Here is a 20,101-nt window from a genome sequence, read left to right on the forward strand (position 1 = left end):
AGATCCCTTGGTGAATGCTCTCCCTCTGGAGTCTCATCCCCAGGGTTCTGCTATCTTGTCTTTGGCACTGAGTGGATCCAAACCCACCAGGTGGGGGGGAAATACCTTGAGATTTACCAGCTGCATTCTGACAGCCTCTGTGTCACTAGATGCTCACCTGTAGACCTATGTGGACCCCCAAGGGGGACATGCCTCCTCAGCTTCTCTTCCAGACTTTTTTCTTCTCCTTCCTGCCCTATCACGGGGCTCACTTGTCAGAATTCTGGTTCAGAAATCAGATGACGTTCTGGGAAAAGGAACCTAGAGAGTACTGAGCTGGGGGGTGGGGGAAAGACTATTTACTTCCTCTCTTCAAGTGAGCTGCGTGCGTCCCATAAGGGCTCAGTGTATCCGCGGCGACTTCTCTCTGATGTGACAGCATGAGGCGGTTGCTACCCTCAACGGCTCTGCTGCTCCTAGGTAAGTCAGAGTCACTTGGGCTGCGAGAGAAGCTCCAGATGCCCTGGGTTCAGCAGAGCCCACTTTTCAGGCCGGGGAGAGGACCCCTACCAAGGAATAAGACCCCTTACCACATGCAGAGCGCTCAATAGAGCTCCCAGGACAAACCCCTGGGGCACTAGAGATGAGAAGGCAGGCTCTGATTTGGGCATAACCAGGAAGCGAAGGGGGACTGGGAGGTCTCTGTTCCTTCACCCTGCTGGGGCTCAGTTTCCCTATCTGTAAATTGAAGGCTATGGACCAGATAGATGGTCCCTAAGTTCTGTCCCTTCCGTTCTGACATCATTGGGTTCCCCTCCAAGACTTCTGATTTCCACCCTTGTGGGAGGACTTGGGTTGACGTGGTGTCTCTGGCTTGATTCAGGGAAATTCAGTCTATACCCTTGTTTTGGGAGTTTGAGAAGAGGGACTAAGGAGGAAGGGAGTGGTGTTGAAAGCGGGGATGTGGGTGGAAGGCAGGACAGGAGACGTCGACACTGGTGACTAGAAGGCAGGCAGCGGGAAAGGTAGCCACCATACATACCTTGATTCTTGGCGACACGGGACTCCCAAGGCAGGGGCTGGCGGGGGAATTTACACCCCTTCCACACTCCAGCCCCCTGATCTCCACTTCTGTTCAGCATTTGTTTCGCCCTTTTGTCTTGCAGTTTCTGCTGGCACACAAGCTGGTGAGTTTGCTTTGTGGTCTCGGATGGATCCAGCTGGGCACACAGTGTGTAACAGCCACGGGGCGCTGGGAAACAGTTGGTGTGGGGTTGTCAGGGGGCACTTCCCCAGTACAGTCGGCCTTGGCCCTAGGCTTCTCTGGCTAATTTTCCTCAGGATAATGAGAGGCCAGAAATGGGGCTAAGTGCCTTGAAGCCAAGATGTTCTGAGTCTGAGTCACCGACCAAGGCGGAGTCGCCAAGCGTGGGTTTGCAATGGGCTCGCTCTGGCTCTGAGCCTCCCCGGGAATGCTAGTATAAGGCCCGCTCTGCTCCCTGCCCTAATCCACCCTCTCTTGGTTCCTTAGCAGACCTCACAAAGGCTGTGGTGGTCCTGGAGCCTCCATACAATAGGGTCCTCACGTCGGACAGTGTGACTCTCAAGTGCCAGGGGACCGATCCCTTTGGGGACAGTTCCACCCAGTGGCTGCACAATGGGACCCTCATCTCAAATCAGACCAGCTACTTCATCAAAGTTGCCAGCGTTGAAGACAGCGGCGAGTACAGGTGCCGGAAGGGACTCTCCGAACTCAGTGACCCCGTGCAGCTCGAAGTCCACGTGGGTGAGTGGGCGAAGGGGAAAAGGGGACTCGCCAATAGAGGGTGGAAGCGGAAGACTTGAGAAGACCCGAGACTTGGGGGTTAAAACTGAGACGAGATGATCTGTGGCCACCCTGAATTATACCAGAGTCGTAGTCCTATCTCCAAGCAGGCCTTGGGCAAAATGTCAAAAGCTGGTGCCTAATGGACCCAGGACCCTGCAGGGCACAGTCCCAGCAACTACCATGCACATAGAATGTACCCAAGAGCATGGTGTCACCTGAAGGTCAGGCCATGCCGTTAGTGCTCACTGATATTTATTGAATAAGTTAATGGTTCTGTTTTTATGACCTCCATCTCCATCTGACTCTCAGGCGCACAATGCCCTAAGTGACCCTCCAAACCCTTCCAAACGGCCCAGGGTCCTATCTACCACCCTGTCCCCATGAATGCCACACTCAAACTTAAACTTCAGCGTAACTCTCCTAGTGGGGATAGAGACATGTTCAGCCTGCACACTGGTCATGGAACGGAAGTCTTTAGCATTGTTTGCAGAATGCAGGCATCAGAAGCAGGTGAGGGGAGGATGTCAGAGGCAGGGCTATGTCCTGCTGTCCCTGGAATCACAGCACCTGGCCCAGTACCTGCAGTGTCCCCTCTCAAGCCTGACGCTACTTCAGTGGCTGCCTCAGGGGCACCATGGTACAGGTGGAAGGAGCCTGGAGGGGAAGGGGGGCCTGACTTGCAAAGAGTTTCACGGAACTAGGCCTCTGAAGCTGACTTCCGTGGCTCCTTAGCCTCTGACCACCACATAGCTGACACGGTCTTCATGCTACGGAGTTACGGGGAGGAATGTCTGTTCCCTAGCTAGGTGAGGCGTGACTACCTTAGACCAAATAAAATGGGTTATTAGAAAAATCAAGCCTGAGAGCTATTAGTTTGCCTTGGAGTTCGATCTAGAACCTGGCTTTGGAAGTCCCATCAATGAGGATTGTACTAAGCTGTGACCATGAGCATTAACTTCACCAGGAAAAACTCTCAATCATCTTTCAAGACTCGTTTCACTTTCTCCTCCTCTGAGAAGTCCTCTTTGTGCCATTCTCTTCGGCCCTCGAGACCTTTGTTCTTTGTCTGTTGTAGCACGCTGTGTTGGAATTATTTCTGCGTATGTGTTTTTCTGTGTTGGGTCTACAAATTCTTTGAGGTTAGGGATCATGTGTCATCGTCAGCGGGTAACCCCAGACTGCACAACACCTGGTACATTAGTGAGTGCTCAACCAAATCTTCGCTGAATGGATGTACATATCGACATTCATGAAGTCCATGGCAGGACAGACTGGCCCAAAGGCCACCAGACTATCTATATGTATTCTTATAACCATAATCTTTTTTTTTTTAAAGATTTTATTTATTTATTTGACAGATAGAGACACAGCAAGAGAGGGAACACAAGCAGGGAGAGTGGGAGAGGGAGAAGCAGGCTTCCCGTGGAGCAGGGAGCCGGATGCGGGGCTCGATCCCAGGACCCCGGGATCATGACCTGAGCCGAAGGCAGACGCTTAACGAACTGAGCCACCCAGGCGCCCCTCAACCTTTCCTTTAATGGAGCAAATCGTCATTTTTTTTTTTAAGATTTAAATTATTTATTTATTGAGAGAAAGAAAGAGAGCTTGTGCGTGCGTGGGTGGAGGGGTAGAGGGGGAGGGAGAGAGAGAATCTCCAGCAGACTCTGTGCTGGGCATGGAGCCCGATGTGGGGCTCGATCCCACAACCCTGAGGTCATGACCTGAGCTGGATCCAAGAGTCAGACGCTCAGCCAACTGAGACACCCAGGCACCCCACAAATCATCATTTTCAAATGCAATTTTTACTCTTTGACCTAGAACTTATGGTGGCTGCTTGTAGCCTTACTTGCCATAGCAAATCCCAGGGCAGCCCTAAGGACCCTGCAGATGGCTTCCCCCCTACCTCTTCCCTTGGTCCCTCTGCTCTACCCTTACGGTTTGATTTGTGTGTCCCTCTTCCCTGTTAGACAAAAAGTCTTGGTGTGACATGAGTTCTCCTGCAGGGCCCAGTGGGCTTTTTCCCGAAGCAAGCTCTGCAGGGATGGCTCCCAGGCTGGCTCTCCGTGGCGCCCCAGGATCTGGGTGGTGAGTGTCCCCTTCCCAGGGTCTTGGCTCTGATTGCTGAGGCCCCGGGGCCGGTGGCCTCCGTGTCTTTCAGGTTGGCTGTTGCTCTGGACGCCTCGGCAGGTGTTCCAGGAGGGGGAGCCCATCTGGCTGAAGTGCCACAGCTGGAAGAACAACCCCGTACGGAAAGTTCAATATTTCCAGAATGGAAAAAGCAAGAAGTTTTCTTACAATAATTCTGACTTCCACATTCCAGCAGCAACAAGCAAACACAGTGGCTCCTACTTCTGCAGGGGGCTTATTGGGAAGAAAAACGAGTCTTCAGAGCCTGTGGACATCATCATTCAAGGTAAAAGCTGCACAGCTCTCGAGGGTCCAGAACCCCCTGGGCATGGATGGAGTCTGCACTCAGACTGTGAAGATGAGTGGAAAGGAGATTCTGGAATACTCCACAGGCTTCTTTACAAGGGGTTCTGAGGGGTGTCATTGACTCTGCACGAACAGAAGCCACATTTCCTGCCCCATAAGTACACCTGTCCCTCCTTGCCCCAGTCACACCACGCCCACAATGTTATGTGTCCCTACAGTGCTAGCCCATCTTCACTGCCCTCCTTTCCTCTCCAAGCCTCAAGTCTTAGCCAAGAACCAACCTGGTGGGCGCCCCTCACTGGCTCACAGAGAGGGCATGGAAACTGGGTCCTGGCTCTGCTGCTCATTAATCATGTAACAGTGCATAAACTATTAGTCTCTTTGAGTCTCCAGTTCCCCTTCCGTAACAAAGATGAGTTGACGTTTATCGGGCACCTTTCCGTGTGCTCGACACCCCGCTAAGTGCTTCTTTCCATGCACCCAGTTTGACCATCACAGTGACCCCCTCACCACAACGTTATGAGGTTATAGGTATTATTGAGTCTACCTTACGGATGAAGTAACTCTAACTGAGGGGAGAATGGGGGGGTGCGTTAATGTGTCTCTAAGATCACACCAAAGATTCAAAGACCTTTATCTTTTTTTGAAGATTTTATTCATTTATTTGACAGAGAGAGAGAGAGAGTACAAGTAGGGGGAGGTGTAGGCAGAGGCAGAGGGAGAAGCAGGCTCCCCACCAAGCAGGGAGCCCGATGTGGGGCTCGATCCCAGGACCCTGGGATCATGACCTGAGCTGAAGGCAGACCTTACCAACTGAGCCACACAGGGGACCCAGACCTTTATATTTATTTAACCACTAGATAAAAGGAAAGAATTGGACACCAAATTTCTGCCTTAACAAGTGTCATTTTTCTCATCCCTCTGCTTCTCCCATTAGGTTCAGCAGTTCCATCCACCTCATCACTCCTACATTGGCCCCAAATCCCTTTCTCCCTGGTGATGGTACTTCTATTTGCAGTGGACACGGGGCTGTATTTTGCTGTGCAGAGAGACCTTCGTAGCTCAATGAGGGGCTGGAAAAACAGCAAAGTCTCCTGGAAACAGGGCCCTTAGGACAAATGGGGGTAGTAAAAGCAGCACCTTTGAGCCTCCTTCTGGATTCACAACCCCGTCATCCCCACCAGGCAGCTCTGGGAGCAGCAGGAAAACCACACCTCAGGATCTAAGCTGAGGATCTTCCACTCAACTCCATTTTGTCTTGGTCTCTGCTAGAAAGGAAGGGTCTGCGATCCCTAGGGGCCAACCATGAAGCCCCAGTGAGTAGACACAGTACTCAGACTTGAAGTCTCAGAGCTACCCAGATACTTTCTCTGCCCAACTGTCTGTCACAGCAAAGCCACAATGCAGACTGTGGATGGTGACCCAATGTATGAACTTGTTCTTAAATAACAGGATAAGTAGATAAAAGAATTATGGCCGAGGGCCAGCTGGGTCGTGGTCTACATCTGTTGCTGCCACCCTAAAACCCCTTCCATATAGATTGTGGGGGCTGTTGAGGGTCTAGGGGAGACAGCAGAACCAGCAAAGGGGGTGGCTGAGAAAGAGCAAGGCAGTCCAGGACGGACCAGGGGAAACCCCTGCCTGGGCTGTCTTCCTAGAACGTGAGCGGTGGTGTAGGTACAGAAAAATCACAGGGTGATGTAGAATTGATTTTTCAGGGGAGCCCCTGTCAGAACCGGGATAGTGTGTGAATATTTAATGATGAACGCTCTTGATGTCTGTCATGAGTAGAAAATGCTCCCGGAAAGGGGTTGGGGATGGGAGGGTCTTGGAAAAGAAAGAGCAGATCAAACTCTGTGTCCATAGGAAGGAGAGCCACATTGCTGTCCCAGATCAAACTCAGTGAACAGAGCTTGCTCTGGGTCTGAGCTGAGAAAGCATGACAGGAAAGAGTCAACAACAGCTGTTCAGGAGGCAATGGGCAGGACATGAGGACATTTGTGGGCCAGGATAGTAGGAATTAGAGAGAGGAGATGCGGGGACTATGACCAGCTTTCTGCTTCAGTATTTAATACAGCTCCAGCTCCAGCTTCACATCATTCATCCACCAAATGCTGGATAAGCGATACTAAATGTGCTCGACTCTGCTGAGTTAAACTCTGAGACTTTGAAATCTGTCGGCCTGGCAGTGACGATGGAGTGGGGGTGAGGTCACGAGCGTGGCTTGTGGAAGAAAGCTTAGCTGTGTCTTTCTGTATTAGAAGCTTTAAACAGAGCATTTCTTGATTCCAATAAAGCATTGAACAAGATCTTGCATGCTGCTCTCCAAAGATGGAAAAACCATGACCTGAATGGTAAAATCTATTCTTCCTCCTGCTGTCTGAAATTCTACCAGGGATGAGTTTGGGTTAATGAAATCATATCCTCACAGCTCACACGAATCAACCAGTTGCAGACTCAACCAATCTTGCTGAGGCAACTTGGTGAAGGGGACTTTTACAGGTGGTGTGGGATGGGAGGGTGGGTGGCTGTTAGAGTTAGTTCCGAGCAGGTGGTAAACAGGAGAAGGCATCCCCAGGAAGGAGATAGGGGCCTGGACAGAGGTATAGGTTAGTAAGGTGTCAGTTATGAGCTAATGCCAACATGATTCAAGCTTGACGTTTGAATATTACATGAGATCCAGACGTGAGGCAAGTGCATCGGGAAACCCCATTCAACTCACATCTAGGGGGCCTGGGTGGCTCGGCTGGATGTCTGCCTTGGGCTCAGGTCATGATCCAGGAGTCCAGGATCAAGCTCAGGGAAAGACTCCCTGCTCAGCGGGGGGTCTGCTTCTCCCTCTGCCCCTCACCCCGCTCTCATGCTCTCTCTATCTTTCTCTCAAACAAATAAATAAAATCTTCAACTCACATCTATTTAGTACTTATGATGCCACGAGCTTGGGCTTAGGTGCTGAAGATAGAGAGATGAACAACATGGGGACATTCCTAGAAGAGCTTTCATTCTAGGGAGAAAAGCCCAGAGGAGGGAATGAAGAACAGCCTGCAGAGAAGAGGCTTAGTTTTGTGGTGGTGAAGGATGAGTAGGAGTTTGCCAGGCAAGGGGGACAGACGCTGAAGAGAAGTTTGCCAGGCAAAGATTCAAAAGCCAGAGTAGGGCTCAAGAAAGTAATTTAGCTGTTTTCTAGTGTAAAGAGCCAGGGAGGGAGAGGAGCGAGTTCAGGGGCCGGATCATGAAAGGCACTGCCTTCCAGGCTAAGGAGCGCCCAGCCGGCCAAGCAAGCCTTTGAGGGATTTTAAGCAGAACAAGTTTGCATTTTAGGAAGCCTCTCTGGCAGCTACGTGGAGGAAAGAAGGGGGAGGGGGGTTTGAAGACAGGAACCCCCGCCTGGAAAGCCGGGTACTTACTGCAGTAACCCAAGGGGGAAGTGGTGAGGACGTGAAAGGCAGCGAGGCTGGAGAGGAAGGTGCCTACTGAAAAGCTAGAAGGCATGCTCTCCAGACACGGGTAAGCAGCAGGACTCAGCACGACTAGGGGCCCAGGTTCCGGACACGCCTGTTTCATGAGTTAGGAAATCCAAGCGCAAAGGCAAGGCAGGCACAGATGTGCTAACGAATTCATCTTTGGCTTAGCAGTACTCGCTTCCTTTGGTCGGCAAACATTTTTTAATCAGTTTCACGGGGCAGTTTTCGTAGGACCTAAGTCAAGCCGCTAAAAGGCTTGCTACCAACCGCAGGGCGGATCTTGCAGACCGACCGTCTGGGAAGACCCGGGGGGCGGGAGAGTGAGAGCCTGCCAGCAGCGCCCAGACCTCCGCGGCTTCCGCGCCCCGCGAGACACACCCCAGGTTCAAAACGCTCAGCCGCCGTCCCTGGGTGGGCTCGAACCACCAACCTTTCGGTTAACAGCCGAACGCGCTAACCGATTGCGCCACAGAGACAAGCGAGGGCCGCTGCCTCTGCCAAGTCAGTTCACCGCAGAGAACGTTCGTACTGCTTCCTCCTGCGCCCCAAAACCCGGGCTGGGCTGGCGCCTTTCCCGCGCACCGGGCGGCCCGAGCGAAGCCGGGCTTTCCCCCGCGCTGGCACCTGCTTAGACCTGGGACCGGCCTCAGTGTCCGCCCGGACGAGGCCGAGAAGCCGGAGCCGCCGAGGTCTCTGGGGGAAGCCCTAACGGAGGCGCTCTGTGGGCTCGCGAGTTCCCTTAGTTTTGCTCCGGAAAGTACAGTCAACTTTTTTTTTTTTTTGCTGATCTAGACAATTTATGTGTTCGTGTCAGCTTGTTATTGTGAATATTTAAAATACGGCATCACGTGTCCGATCCTGCCCGGCACAATGACTTGTTTAAGCAAGGGAGCCTACTAGACCGAGACTAATCTCCAGCCCCAGCTGTTTTGAAAGGTTTCCTCTGGCGTATTAGGCACCCGGGCAGAACACAGAGTTTATTAAATGCCAGTGACTGAAGGACTTTCACACTGAAATATCCGGATCTAAATATCCGAGGGCAGACACCCCGCATCCAACATCATCAGGCCAGGGATCCTGGTCAGGACTGGGCCTCCTCTTCTCTCCTGCCTGGAGGGAAGCTCCTCTCTTGGTTCTTGGCCCATTTCGCAGCCGCAAGCACACCCAACCGCTCTACCTCCGTTCTTTGCCGCACCCGGGCACCCACAGTGTGTGGCTGGTTCCGGGGGCCCCTCCCCAGCCTCCACCCAGAACCTCCTCCTCCTTCCACACCCCCGCCCTCTGCTCCAGTTTAGGTGCAGGTCAAAGTTTCCAACGATGTTGGGTGAAATGAGCGTACACACTAATGCAGATAGAGGGGCATGGGCATCGTGTGTGTGTGTGTGTGTGTGTGTGTGTGTGTGTGTGTGTCTCAGATAAGTTCGCCAAATGATCTCTGCATTGAGACTACCCTTTCTTTTTTTTTACACTTTAAAAGGTTGGTTTTAAATGTTCTTTACTTCATAAAATTATGGTGAGGATAGGTGATAGTTGTGGCTGTGGTTGTTTTCTAAATTTCCTAACTTGGCAATATAAAAAGTTGGCAACTCTATATTGACCACCAACATTTTAGGGGAAATTTTACTCATCTGCGAAGTCCAAGTTTAGGAACCGCTACTCTCGCCTTCACCTCTTTTATTGGATTGGCAGCAGGAATTAAAAATTACTTTCCAGTTTATTCTAAACACAGATACATTTCCTATGCTTCCCTTTGCATGGACGCGTAACAGCGATCCGAAAGAAGGCCAAAAAAAAAAAAAAAACTGAGGCATGAAAAAGATAGCACAAAATGGGATGGTGAAATAAATCCAAATATATCAGTAATCACAATGTATAGAAATGGAGAAAATTTGGCAGTTAAAGTGGATTTTTTAAAAATATATTTTCTATTTTATCCTGTTTTACAAAAATGACATTAAAACATTAAAAAAAAAAACAGAAGGATTGAATGAAAAAGAATGGAAAAAAGATATGCCAGGAATGGTCTAACAAAAAGAAAGTTGGCATATAGCTATATAATACCAGACAAAATAAAGTGTAAAAAATGATGCATCATGAGGGATGGAGATGGTCACCAGATGGCAATAAAAGATTAAACTCATGATGAACATATAATAACTCTTACATGTATCTAATAAAACAGCATTAAAATATAAAAGCAGGAATATTTGACCTACAAGGGAAAACTGACAAATTCATTTACAGTGAATCTTCAAATTCTATGGTGAGAGAATTCAACATACTACTTTCAGCATTTGATAGGTCAAATTAAACATATGAACACAGTAAGCTTGGTTTAATATATATTTACATTTAAAAAATTAAACATATGAACACAGTAAGCTTGGTTTAATATATATTTACAACTCTGCAACCAATAATTTTTGGTTATACATTCTTCTCAAATGCATATAGAACATTTACAAAAATTGACTTTATATGAGGCCATAAAACAAGTCTTAACATATATCATGGAATTGGCACTATATAGAATACATTCTTTGAACATAATGCAATTTAACTCAGAAATCAATTACAAAAAAAATACCTTTTAAAACCCTCATATATGTGGAAAATTTAAAACCCATGCTTTTTAAATACCTCATGGAACAAAGAGAAATTGAATGGAAATTGAAAAATACTTAGATTGAAGAGTAATAAAAATATAACATACCGGAATTGTGGATTGTTCAAGGTTTTACATGTGCACGAGGGAAAAGGAACACTATACCAACCTTCAGTGTTGAGCATATGCGTTAAACAGTATTTTCTGTTAAATATATGTTAGAAAAAAAACAAACAAACAACAGGCAACTTTTGGAATGCAGTTAATCCTGTTACAAGGAGGGAAATGTACAGGTAGTTACATGCTGATTGGGCAGGGCTATAACAATTAACTTCCCCTCAGAAAGAGTCATCTTCTAGAGTCTGCTTTGGCTCTCCCTGAACACCCCAAAAAGCCAGTCCCCATATCACTGCTGGCCAACTCTAGGAAACTCTACGTGGGCACTGCCCAGAGGCCACTCAAGGCCTCCCAACCTGCAGGTCCAATTTAAGCCAACCTACTGTGAGTCCTGGTTATAGGTCCCTGTCCCTGTTTGTCTCCCAGGATGGGGCCACTTGAACCCTGGTCCAGGTAACAAGAGCCTAGTGTCAATTTGGCCCCCCCAAGACCGTGGCTGCCCACTACCACTCAGTACTACTCTGTAGTCACCCTTGCTTGTGGCCACTTGTGGGAACTGAAGCCTCCACCCAACCTTGCTACCAAGAGTCCGGAAATAACAGAGAGCAGACAGGCAGTAATGGGTCACACCGAGAGCATCAGCCAGGTGTTGTGGTCTCTGCTGGCACTGTTGGCCGTCCTGTGGTAGGATGGAGGCTGTGAGGCAGACTGGACCATGGGGGAAATGTGGGGCTCAAGGGTGACTGAGGGGCAGGCGCCTCTTTTCCGCAACTGTATTGTATTTTAACTTCAATTCATGGGACAAGGTTGTCTTTTTTTTTTAAACTCCAAACATCCTCCCACTATTAATAATTGTTTTAGTAATAAAGTGCGAGCAGGGGTGTGGGGAGGGCAGAAGGAGAGTGAGAGAGAGAGAATCCCAAGCAGACTCCCTGCTGAGCTCAGAGCCCCATGATCACCACCGGAGCCAAAATCAAGGGTCAGACACCCAACTGACTTAGCCACCCAGATGCCCCACAGACAATATTTTAAAGACTAGAAAAAATATATTACAGTTGTTGTTGGTTCAACAGCAGATGACAAAGGATGCAGTATCATTAATACCCATCCTTTCCTAATTTTAGGAAAACAATTTCAACTTATTCAGACAAGTCAGCTAATGACTATCAACCTATTGGAAAGAAATTGCAGGAAGTTGATGCAGTTCCCCATGTTAAACCAGGGCTCAGATAGAGGCAGCTTTTAGCTAGAGACAGCTGTAGCAAACAAAACCAACAATATTTTTTTTTAATTTTTTTATTGTTATGTTAATCCCCATACATTACATCATTAGTTTTAGATGTAGTGTTCCATGATTCATTGTTTGTGCATAACACCCAGTGCTCCATGCAGAACGTGCCCTCCTCAATACCCATCACCAGGCTAACCCATCCTCCCACCCCCCTCCCCTCTAGAACCCTCAGTTTGTTTTTCAGAGTCCATCGTCTCTCATGGTTCTTCTCCCCCTCCGATTTCCCCCCCTTCATTCTTCCCCTCCTGCTACATTCTTCTTCTTCTTTTTTTCTTTCTTAACATATATTGCATTATTTGTTTCATAGGTACAGATCTGAGATTCAACAGTCTTGCACAATTCACAGCGCTTACCAGAGCACACACCCTCCCCAGTGTCCATCACCCAGTCACCCCATCCCTCCCACCCCACCCCCCACTCAAGCAACCCTCAGTTTGTTTCCTGAGATTAAGAATTCCTCATCTCAGTGAGGTCATATGATACATGTCTTTCTCTGTTTGACTTATTTCGCTCAGCATAATACCCTCCAGTTCCATCCACGTCGTTGCAAATGGCAAGATCTCATTCCTTTTGATGGCTGCATAATATTCCATTGTATATATATACCACATCTTCTTTATCCATTCATCTGTTGATGGACATCTTGGCTCTTTCCACAGTTTGGCTATTGTGGACATTGCTGCTATAAACATCGGCAAAACCAACAATTATTAAAAATCAAATATTTTGGAGATGATTTGGAAGGTTGACACAGTATTTGCACTACAACTTACATTACCTGGAAATCAGTCTTATGAGACACATAAACACACATATCTATCTATCCATCTATCTATCCATCTATCATCTATCTATCTACTTAAGGACTAATAGGGAATAGTTGAAATATATAATCCTGCAACTGTTTAAAATCTTCTGAATACCATTCATGGCTATGTGTCTCAATATAAATGAATCCTATAAAAATAATACTTAGTAAAAAGGGGGGAAAAAAGCTAGTTGCAAAAGACTATGTACCATCTGATACCAGTTACATAAATTTTAAAAGCATGAAAATCCAAATAATATATATATTTGATAACACATACACATGTACTGAAACTATTACAAAAGCTAAAGAAAGAATACACATAAAATCCAGAATGAGGGTTGCTCCTTATTGGGAGAAAGAGACACCAGATCTAGATAGATTACTTAGATTGCTTCTCATTCAAGGATGAGCACAGTAAGGTTCTTAATCGCAAACAACAGCACCTACTCTAGCTTATTTAAATACAAAAGGATTTATTGAGGGCTACAGATAATTCACCAGGCATTAGGAAGACTGAGGAAACAGACTCGAGGCTGACTTCCAGGAATAACTCCCCAAACTATTCTCTATACAGGGCTACCACAGTACCCAGCAAAAACTGCTACAAAGCAAATTACAAAGCTTCTGCTGTTTCCAGTCTCTGCTCTAGAACAAAGCTGCATTGGCCACTACTTACACCTCCAAAATTATATCTGTTTCTCTCCCAGTTACAAATCAAAATCTCGCTGAAATACATCTTGTTGGTGAAACCTAAATCATAACCAGAAACCCAGCCGCAGAGGAATCTAGAACATGTCCTTTTTAGGTCCCCAGCCTCAACAGCACAGGAAAGCAAACCAGAATGATACTGGAATGGGTGTTGAGCAAACCAATCCACATATTCACTACAGGGAGTAAACTGAAAAGCAAAAATAAAATAAAATAAAACCAACACCAAATTAAATATATAAAATATATTAAAATATAAGCAGGTAATGTTCCCACTTCCGCCTCTAATATAGGACTGTTAGAGAACGAGGGGATGAAAAGCTCTGAAGAACTATGTTGTCGTGGGCTACAGTTGTGTATATTATGATAAACTGTGGCAAGGGTCTGTGCATGTTTTTGTTCTTAAAAGACAGCCTGGGGGTGGGGAGAGGGAAGGGCTCCAGGTCCATGTGTTGGACTCCTCCCAAATTCCTGTGGAAAAGACCCCAACGGTGTAACAGAGGAAAGTTTATACCATCCCATTGATCCACAATATCTAAGAGAAAATTTGCAATCTACTGGGTTCATGATAAACAGCTCATAATCCAAGATGGAGTCAAAATGGTCTTGGAAATCAGAGTGGGACATCACTCAGAGTTGAATATCAAAAACATGAGCAAGAAAAGAAGGGACAGCAGCATAAAAAAAAAAAAAACAACATAAGCCATTGACTCCCAGTCATTCACAATATCCAAGAGGAAGCTTGATATCTTCTGCTCGTGGATCCAAGCTGAGACTGGAGTGAAGTATGTCCCAGACTTTGTGTTTTGTTTTGTTTGAGAGAGATGGATGGATTAGTAGCCATCAATGATGTCATTTCAAATCAGTGGTTGAGGGATGGGCTATTCAATGAATTGAATGGAGAACCATCAGGTGGAGGGATGGGAATAGAGTTATAGACTTACCCCATGTTGTATCTCAAAATAATTTCAAAAAGAATTAAAGGGATAATATCAAAAAGCAAAAGGAAACAAAATTACTATAAGGAAAAGGGGGTAAAAACTGATCTGATATTGGGGTGGGAAGGAGTTTTCTATATATGAAAAAAAAGTTAAAAAAAACTACCAGGGAAAGTATTTGACTACATAAAAATTAGAAACTTCTGAAGTTCAAAAACACTATGAATAAAATTAAAAAGCAATTTCACTTTCCATCATGGTGGAGGAGCTTGCGTCGTGCTAACCACTCCATAGATAACAATTATAAACTCCTGACAAAATATTTTTTTTAAAAATCTGTAAGGCACTGGATAGCAATCAAATCAGATTGACAATAAAAGAGCATTCAAGCCCCAGAAGAAGGAATCACAATGGGTGAGATCCTCATCCTGAGGGCACTCACCAGGAAACTCAGGGGCGTAAATTATTGCAGGAAACTAGTCCTATACCCAACGCACTGGGCTTCCAGACTGGCTGGAAACTGAAGAAGTCAAACTCAGAAAAGAGATAGTCTCATCCAGGAAAACCAAATCTGCAAATCAAGCTCTCATATCTTTGGGTCACCCTTGAACTGAGTATAGACCGACCACAGATTTCACCGAGGCCATGCTGAAAGTAATGGCTGGGGGGTGAAAGAGTACCCAGCAGAGATTTCAAGAGCTGCCCCACCAGAAGAGCCAGAAAAACACCGCGGGAACAAAAATGCTTAAAAACAGGAGATTTGTTAAAGAAATGATGATGTGGCCACTTAATATAGCACAACGAAGTCATTAAAGTAATGTTTTGGACTAACATTTAATGAATTTAGAAAGATTCACATTTTTAAGTAAACACTCAAGTAGGTTAAAAAACGATATGCACAATGTGATTCCAGCTTTGCATTTAAAAAATGCGGAAGAGATAAACACACAGCAAAATATTAATAGGGATTTCCTGGGTGATGGAAATATGGATGCCTCTTCTGTCTTTGTGGTTTGCTTATCTCCCATATTTTCTACAAGGACTGTATCTTACCCTTATATTCAGGAAAAATAGTATCTTTTTAAAGCATGAGCCAGCTGTGAGCGCAGGGTACTACTTCAAAGGACTTTAGCCCCAAAGTGTCTCAAAAACTGTAGCTTGGCTCCTCCACGTTACAGATGAAGAAACCGAAGCCCAGAGAAAAATGGCTTGCGCCAAAGCAAACAGCTGCTTACTGATTGTCAGACTAGAGCTCATTTCTGTTTGCTCACCTTGGTTGTAGTAAGGCAGCAAGAAAGAGCGCGAACTTTTGAGAACGTGGGCTGGGCACAGGTGGATAGCAATATACCCGGGAGAAAGAAAGGAGGTAAGTCGTCGGTGTGGGAGAGGGCAAGAAGGAGAGTGAAAATCTGGAATACAGGGCTCAAGGTAGAGCCTGGATCCTGGAATTTTCTTCCAGTGGGCAGCAAGAAATCATGGGGATGGGAGAAGTTACACTCAGTGGCAGGCCTCTTCAGCGGTACATCAGAGGGAAACTTGCTTGCAGGGTTAAGAACCAGGGTCAAAATAACCGTGCCTACCAGTGCTCCCGCCCATCATCCAAGAAATTCACAGGTGACAACCATGCTCATGGAGAGAACCTAAAATTATTTAGGAATACCTTTTGTTTCTGCGGTAAACGAGAATGTAGACTAAGGAAGGGAGGAGAAAAAGATGCCGTTTCTGTCTCCCCGTCGGGGAATCGAACCCCGGTCTCCCGCGTGACAGGCGGGGATACTCACCACTATACTAACGAGGAAAACTGCGTCACCGACTCAAAAATCATTGTTTAGAAAGTTACTTCTAAGTTGCCGGGACAACTCCTTTTGTGAAAGATAGCTGATTGTTTCGACTGGCACGTTACAAAACTGACATGATGAGAGCCCTCTGTGTAATTTAAATTTTCTTGCAGCCACATTAAAAAGAAACATGTAATAATTTTAAGACTACATCTTAAGTAACCCAAGATTTCCAAAATACTGTTTTCGACATGCAGCTAAGATAAAAATATAGAGAGATTTTTTTTTTCGTACTTAGTTTTCAAACCACTATGTATTGTACACTCACAGACAGCACTTTTCATCTCGGGCATTAAGTTTTCATTTGAAAACTTGATCGGTACTTCGATTTCATAACGTTTACAGTTGAAAAAGTGGATTCATATACCCAAGTTGCTCCGAGCGTCCTTAAACTTTCTCCGATAGCTAAATTGGGCATCTTTTTTAATGGTCTATTTATTGACTTCAAATAATTGATCTGTTTACTGACGTAGACCTGCAAGTGCAGTTCCTCCAACGCACCCGCTAATGTCACGCGCAGGGCCCCGGCGAGGACATCTCGCACCTGCACGCAGGGCCCGGGGAGACTCGGGACCGGGACCGGGTAGGATCCTCAGCAGACCGAAGCGCTTAAAGTCAGGCGGGAAGGAGCGGCGGAGAGGAAAGCGTTCAGAGTCGAACACCGCCCAAACGCAGCGGGGCGGGGACAGGGGCTCCGCAGCGACAGTCGAGCCCCGGCGAGAGAGAGCAGCGCCTGCAGTTCCTAGTTTGGGTTCAAGCTTTTAAAAAAGCACCCCGCGCGCTCTTCCAGGAAAAGGGAGACTTTGCGTTGGCCGGGAATCGAACCCGGGTCAACTGCTTGGAAGGCAGCTATGCTCACCACTATACCACCAACGCTAGCGTTTGTAGGTTTTCAGAATTCCATACATAAGGAAAGTGGAGGCCGTGGATTTCTCTCCGTGGCGTTCTATGTTCCCGAGGTACACGGAGCCTTCCTCTGGCAAGGATGGATCTCGAACTTACTCCTAATCGGTCCGCCAGTCACGGGGGCCGGCTGGGGTGGAGGGTTCGAGGAGGCGGGCGGGAAGGCGGAAGCCTCGCGTGGCTGGGGGATTTTCCCTGCTGCCTGATCTGATCCGCGCTCCCAGACTCGTTGCTTGGCGCGCGCCAGCGCTGGATCCGCCGGGTGTGGGATTCGGTACCAGCGATTTGGCTGAGGGTCCAAGGGAGACCGGCCGGAAAGGGCGCCAGGAAAAATGGATCTTTACAGTTTAGGATGGTGGAGAACTAGGAAGGAGAAGTCAGAGACAGTTTTATTTTCCGTACTTTGTCAAGGAGCCTAGGGAGAGTTCTAGTTTTATTTAAAGCAATAAACGCAGCATCATATAACTTGACGGCATGATACAGCACTGTGGGGTAATCTGAAAGTGAAATAAGAAAACCCTACGCTGCCGTGTCAGGATGGCCGAGCGGTCTAAGGCGCTGCGTTCAGGTCGCAGTCTCCCCTGGAGGCGTGGGTTCGAATCCCACTTCTGACAAAGCACTTTTTTTTTTTTTTCTCTTTCACTTTTTCCCCGCCAACAAATACAATTGAATTCATGGGGAAAGGAGTATTGATTAATCGACACCACCTTTTTGTCCTGCGTATCTATTTATGAATATTATGCTTCACTGTGAATATGGGACTGAATCTACTTTTTTCTGTATTGTAGGCAGGAGACTGGTCTATGAAAACCGGAAGCAGTTGGGATCTATACCTACCTATGAAAAACATTTTTGAGCCCTTTCTATGTGCCCAGCACACTAGGGCAGGCGGATGTCAAATTCTCCTCCGACCGAACAAGGAAAAGCTCTTAACTCAGATCCCTTCATTTGCTAACTCGGCGGGAGTCTTCTAATGCTCAGACCGTAGTGTTTAACTTTGGCAGGCCTCACATTTCCCACCATCTTGTGCCGCCCACTCCAACTGTTGCAGGGTGGACGGGGGGGACCCCTGGGCCCGGAGGTTCAGCCAGTCCCTCGGATGTGACTGGAGGCTCTTAGTCTCGTGGCAAGAGAAGAATTCAAGGAGGGCCCAGACGATGGTTGAGCGGTGAAAGTGAAGAGTTTATTAAAGAGAAAGAGAGCGCACTCTAGGGATATGAGAGCCGGAGTGCCAAAGAGAGAGCTGGGCCCGGGGTTTGGGTCTCTCTCTTTTATTAACTGTTGTTAACCAGGGGGTAGAGTATTTATTAGTTGGGGAGGAGATTTCTCTGGGAGCAGGGTTTGTGGACTTTTCTCCCTGATTTGGTCAGGCTCAGGCCTTCTTTGTTTTGGGCCTTTCTGGTTTGATCTGGCTTTCTTGTGGCTTGAATTTTGGAATGCTGCCAGGCTAGGTATCTAACTTTCCTGACAGCTCACCCTGACTCCTTTGCTGGCATCCAGGCACCGGATTAAAACCCAACCAGCTGCTGACTCTAACACCACCACCAATTCTAATCCAGTATGTTTGCTGTGTAACCAAAACCCAGGAAATGAAGTCAATAGAACAAATCAGGAAAAGTAATACAGAGGAAAGGTAAACTTGCGGAGTTTGTTGTTGCAAGAGCTACTTTTTCCTGAAGATCACAAATAAGATGCTTTCAGATGTAGGAGGAACTGGTTATGAAAAAATCCTGTTGCTCTTCTGGGAAGAGGATAGAATTGTCAAGATGAAGAGGCTGAATATGTGAGGTGCACAAGTGTGAGGATGGTGAGGATGGAAGGATTCTTCAGGTCGATTAGGGAAAGTTTGCCAAACAAACTGCCTTCTTTGTTATTTACTAGACCTTGATCTTGGGAAGCCTGCCTGCAGTATAACCTATACAGAGTTGTTGGGAGGCTTAGGTGAGAGCCTGGGAGTTTATTAGAAATGCAGATTGCAGGCCACACCTCAGACCCACCAAATCCAAAGTTTGTAAGATCTCCAGGTGATGCACGTGCATATGAAAGCTTGAGAAGCCCTGGTCTGTCTAATTTAGGTGCCTTTGTACAGGTTGATCTTGAACTTGGAATATCCTTTCCCTTCTCACCAAGGCACCTTTTACTCATATGTCAGACACTGTGCTTAGAACACAAGATCAAAAGTTAAATTAAAAACTGTGTCTAGGGGCGCCTGGGTGGCTCAGTCGTCAAGCGTCTGCCTTCGGCTCAGGTCATGATCCCGGGGTCCTGGGATCGAGCCCCACATCAGGCTCCCTGCCTGGCGGGAAACCTGCTTCTCCTTCTCCTTGTGTCTCTCTCTGTCAAATAAATAAAATCTTAAAACAAAAAAAACTTGAAAATGGCTGCCTGTGAGGAATTGAAAATGGGGCAAGAAAATGCTGCTTTTTCATTAGAAGGTTTGTAGCAAGATTTGATTTTTAAATAATGGGCATGTATTTTGATTTAATTTGCTGTCATATCTTTGAGGAGGAACTGGGTGACATAGTTGTTATTACACTAATCAAACTGTGTTAAAAAGAGAACCACAAGCCCAAGATGGAGTCACTTATGCTGGGCCAAGTCACCAAACTGGGGCTTAATACCTAACCTAATTGCAGTTTCAACCTCCCACAGAAATGTAGTCTTAGCCAGTCAGTCAGGGATGTTCTAGTCAGCACCAGTGAGGGAATCGCTCACACAGGCCCTCTCCATCCCCCAAAGGAAGAGGAGGTAAGACCCCCTGCTTGCTCTTACCCTTAAGGGAAGGTGACCTTGTCTGGACCGATCCTTTCTTTTCTTTTGCTAATAACTCCCTTGCCCCACCCTTCTTCCTATAAAAACCTTCCATTTTGAACAAGGCCTTGGAGCTCCCCTTTACTTGCTAGATGGGATATTGCCCAATTCTTGAATCACTTACTCAAGCCAATGAGCTCTTCAGATTTACTCAGTTGAGATTTTGTTCTTTAAAGATGCCTGTTATTCAAGAAACAGTTCCCGAAGAAACAAAACCGTTAACAACAGTCATTTAAAAGTAGATGAAGTAGTGTGTTTAAATCCTTCTATGGAAAAATAGATACAACACAAATGAGAGGATCTGAAATGTTTCACAACTAAGCACAAGAGAACTTTCCTTCTTACACCCTATATGAGTTTTTAAAGACAGAATGA

The 20,101-nt window shown here is 46.7% G+C and overlaps 1 protein-coding gene and 4 non-coding genes across 8 annotated transcripts; 2 read left to right on the forward strand and 3 right to left on the reverse strand.

The window, feature by feature from the left end:
* Window positions 1–336: 336 nt before the first annotated feature.
* Window positions 337–6,549, forward strand: LOC118542927 (low affinity immunoglobulin gamma Fc region receptor III-A-like). 4 transcript variants are annotated; one of them, XM_036103541.2, is made up of 5 exons: window positions 337–459; window positions 1,146–1,166; window positions 1,511–1,765; window positions 3,966–4,220; window positions 5,178–6,549. In XM_036103541.2, exons 1-5 carry the CDS (start codon window positions 420–422, stop codon window positions 5,351–5,353), a joined length of 747 nt encoding a protein of 248 aa, XP_035959434.1. In that variant the 5' UTR covers window positions 337–419; the 3' UTR covers window positions 5,354–6,549. The 4 variants fall into 4 exon arrangements, with proteins under 4 accessions (XP_035959434.1, XP_035959432.1, XP_035959433.1 ...); XM_036103539.2 differs by having other exon boundaries at window positions 344–459; window positions 1,119–1,166; XM_036103540.2 differs by having other exon boundaries at window positions 344–459; window positions 1,119–1,166; window positions 1,514–1,765.
* A 1,557-nt stretch (window positions 6,550–8,106) lies between these two features.
* On the reverse strand, window positions 8,107–8,180 carry TRNAN-GUU (transfer RNA asparagine (anticodon GUU)). Its single transcript has one exon. It is a non-coding gene; the product is annotated as a tRNA-Asn (tRNA).
* A 7,720-nt stretch (window positions 8,181–15,900) lies between these two features.
* TRNAD-GUC (transfer RNA aspartic acid (anticodon GUC)) lies at window positions 15,901–15,972 on the reverse strand. Its single transcript has one exon. It is a non-coding gene; the product is annotated as a tRNA-Asp (tRNA).
* An 844-nt stretch (window positions 15,973–16,816) lies between these two features.
* On the reverse strand, window positions 16,817–16,888 carry TRNAG-UCC (transfer RNA glycine (anticodon UCC)). The gene has a single exon. It is a non-coding gene; the product is annotated as a tRNA-Gly (tRNA).
* Window positions 16,889–17,446: 558 nt separating this feature from the next.
* On the forward strand, window positions 17,447–17,529 carry TRNAL-CAG (transfer RNA leucine (anticodon CAG)). The gene has a single exon. It is a non-coding gene; the product is annotated as a tRNA-Leu (tRNA).
* The last annotated feature ends 2,572 nt before the right edge of the window (window positions 17,530–20,101 follow it).

Source organism: Halichoerus grypus, chromosome 7, assembly GCF_964656455.1.
Source record: "Halichoerus grypus chromosome 7, mHalGry1.hap1.1, whole genome shotgun sequence".
Taxonomy (NCBI): domain Eukaryota; kingdom Metazoa; phylum Chordata; class Mammalia; order Carnivora; family Phocidae; genus Halichoerus; species Halichoerus grypus.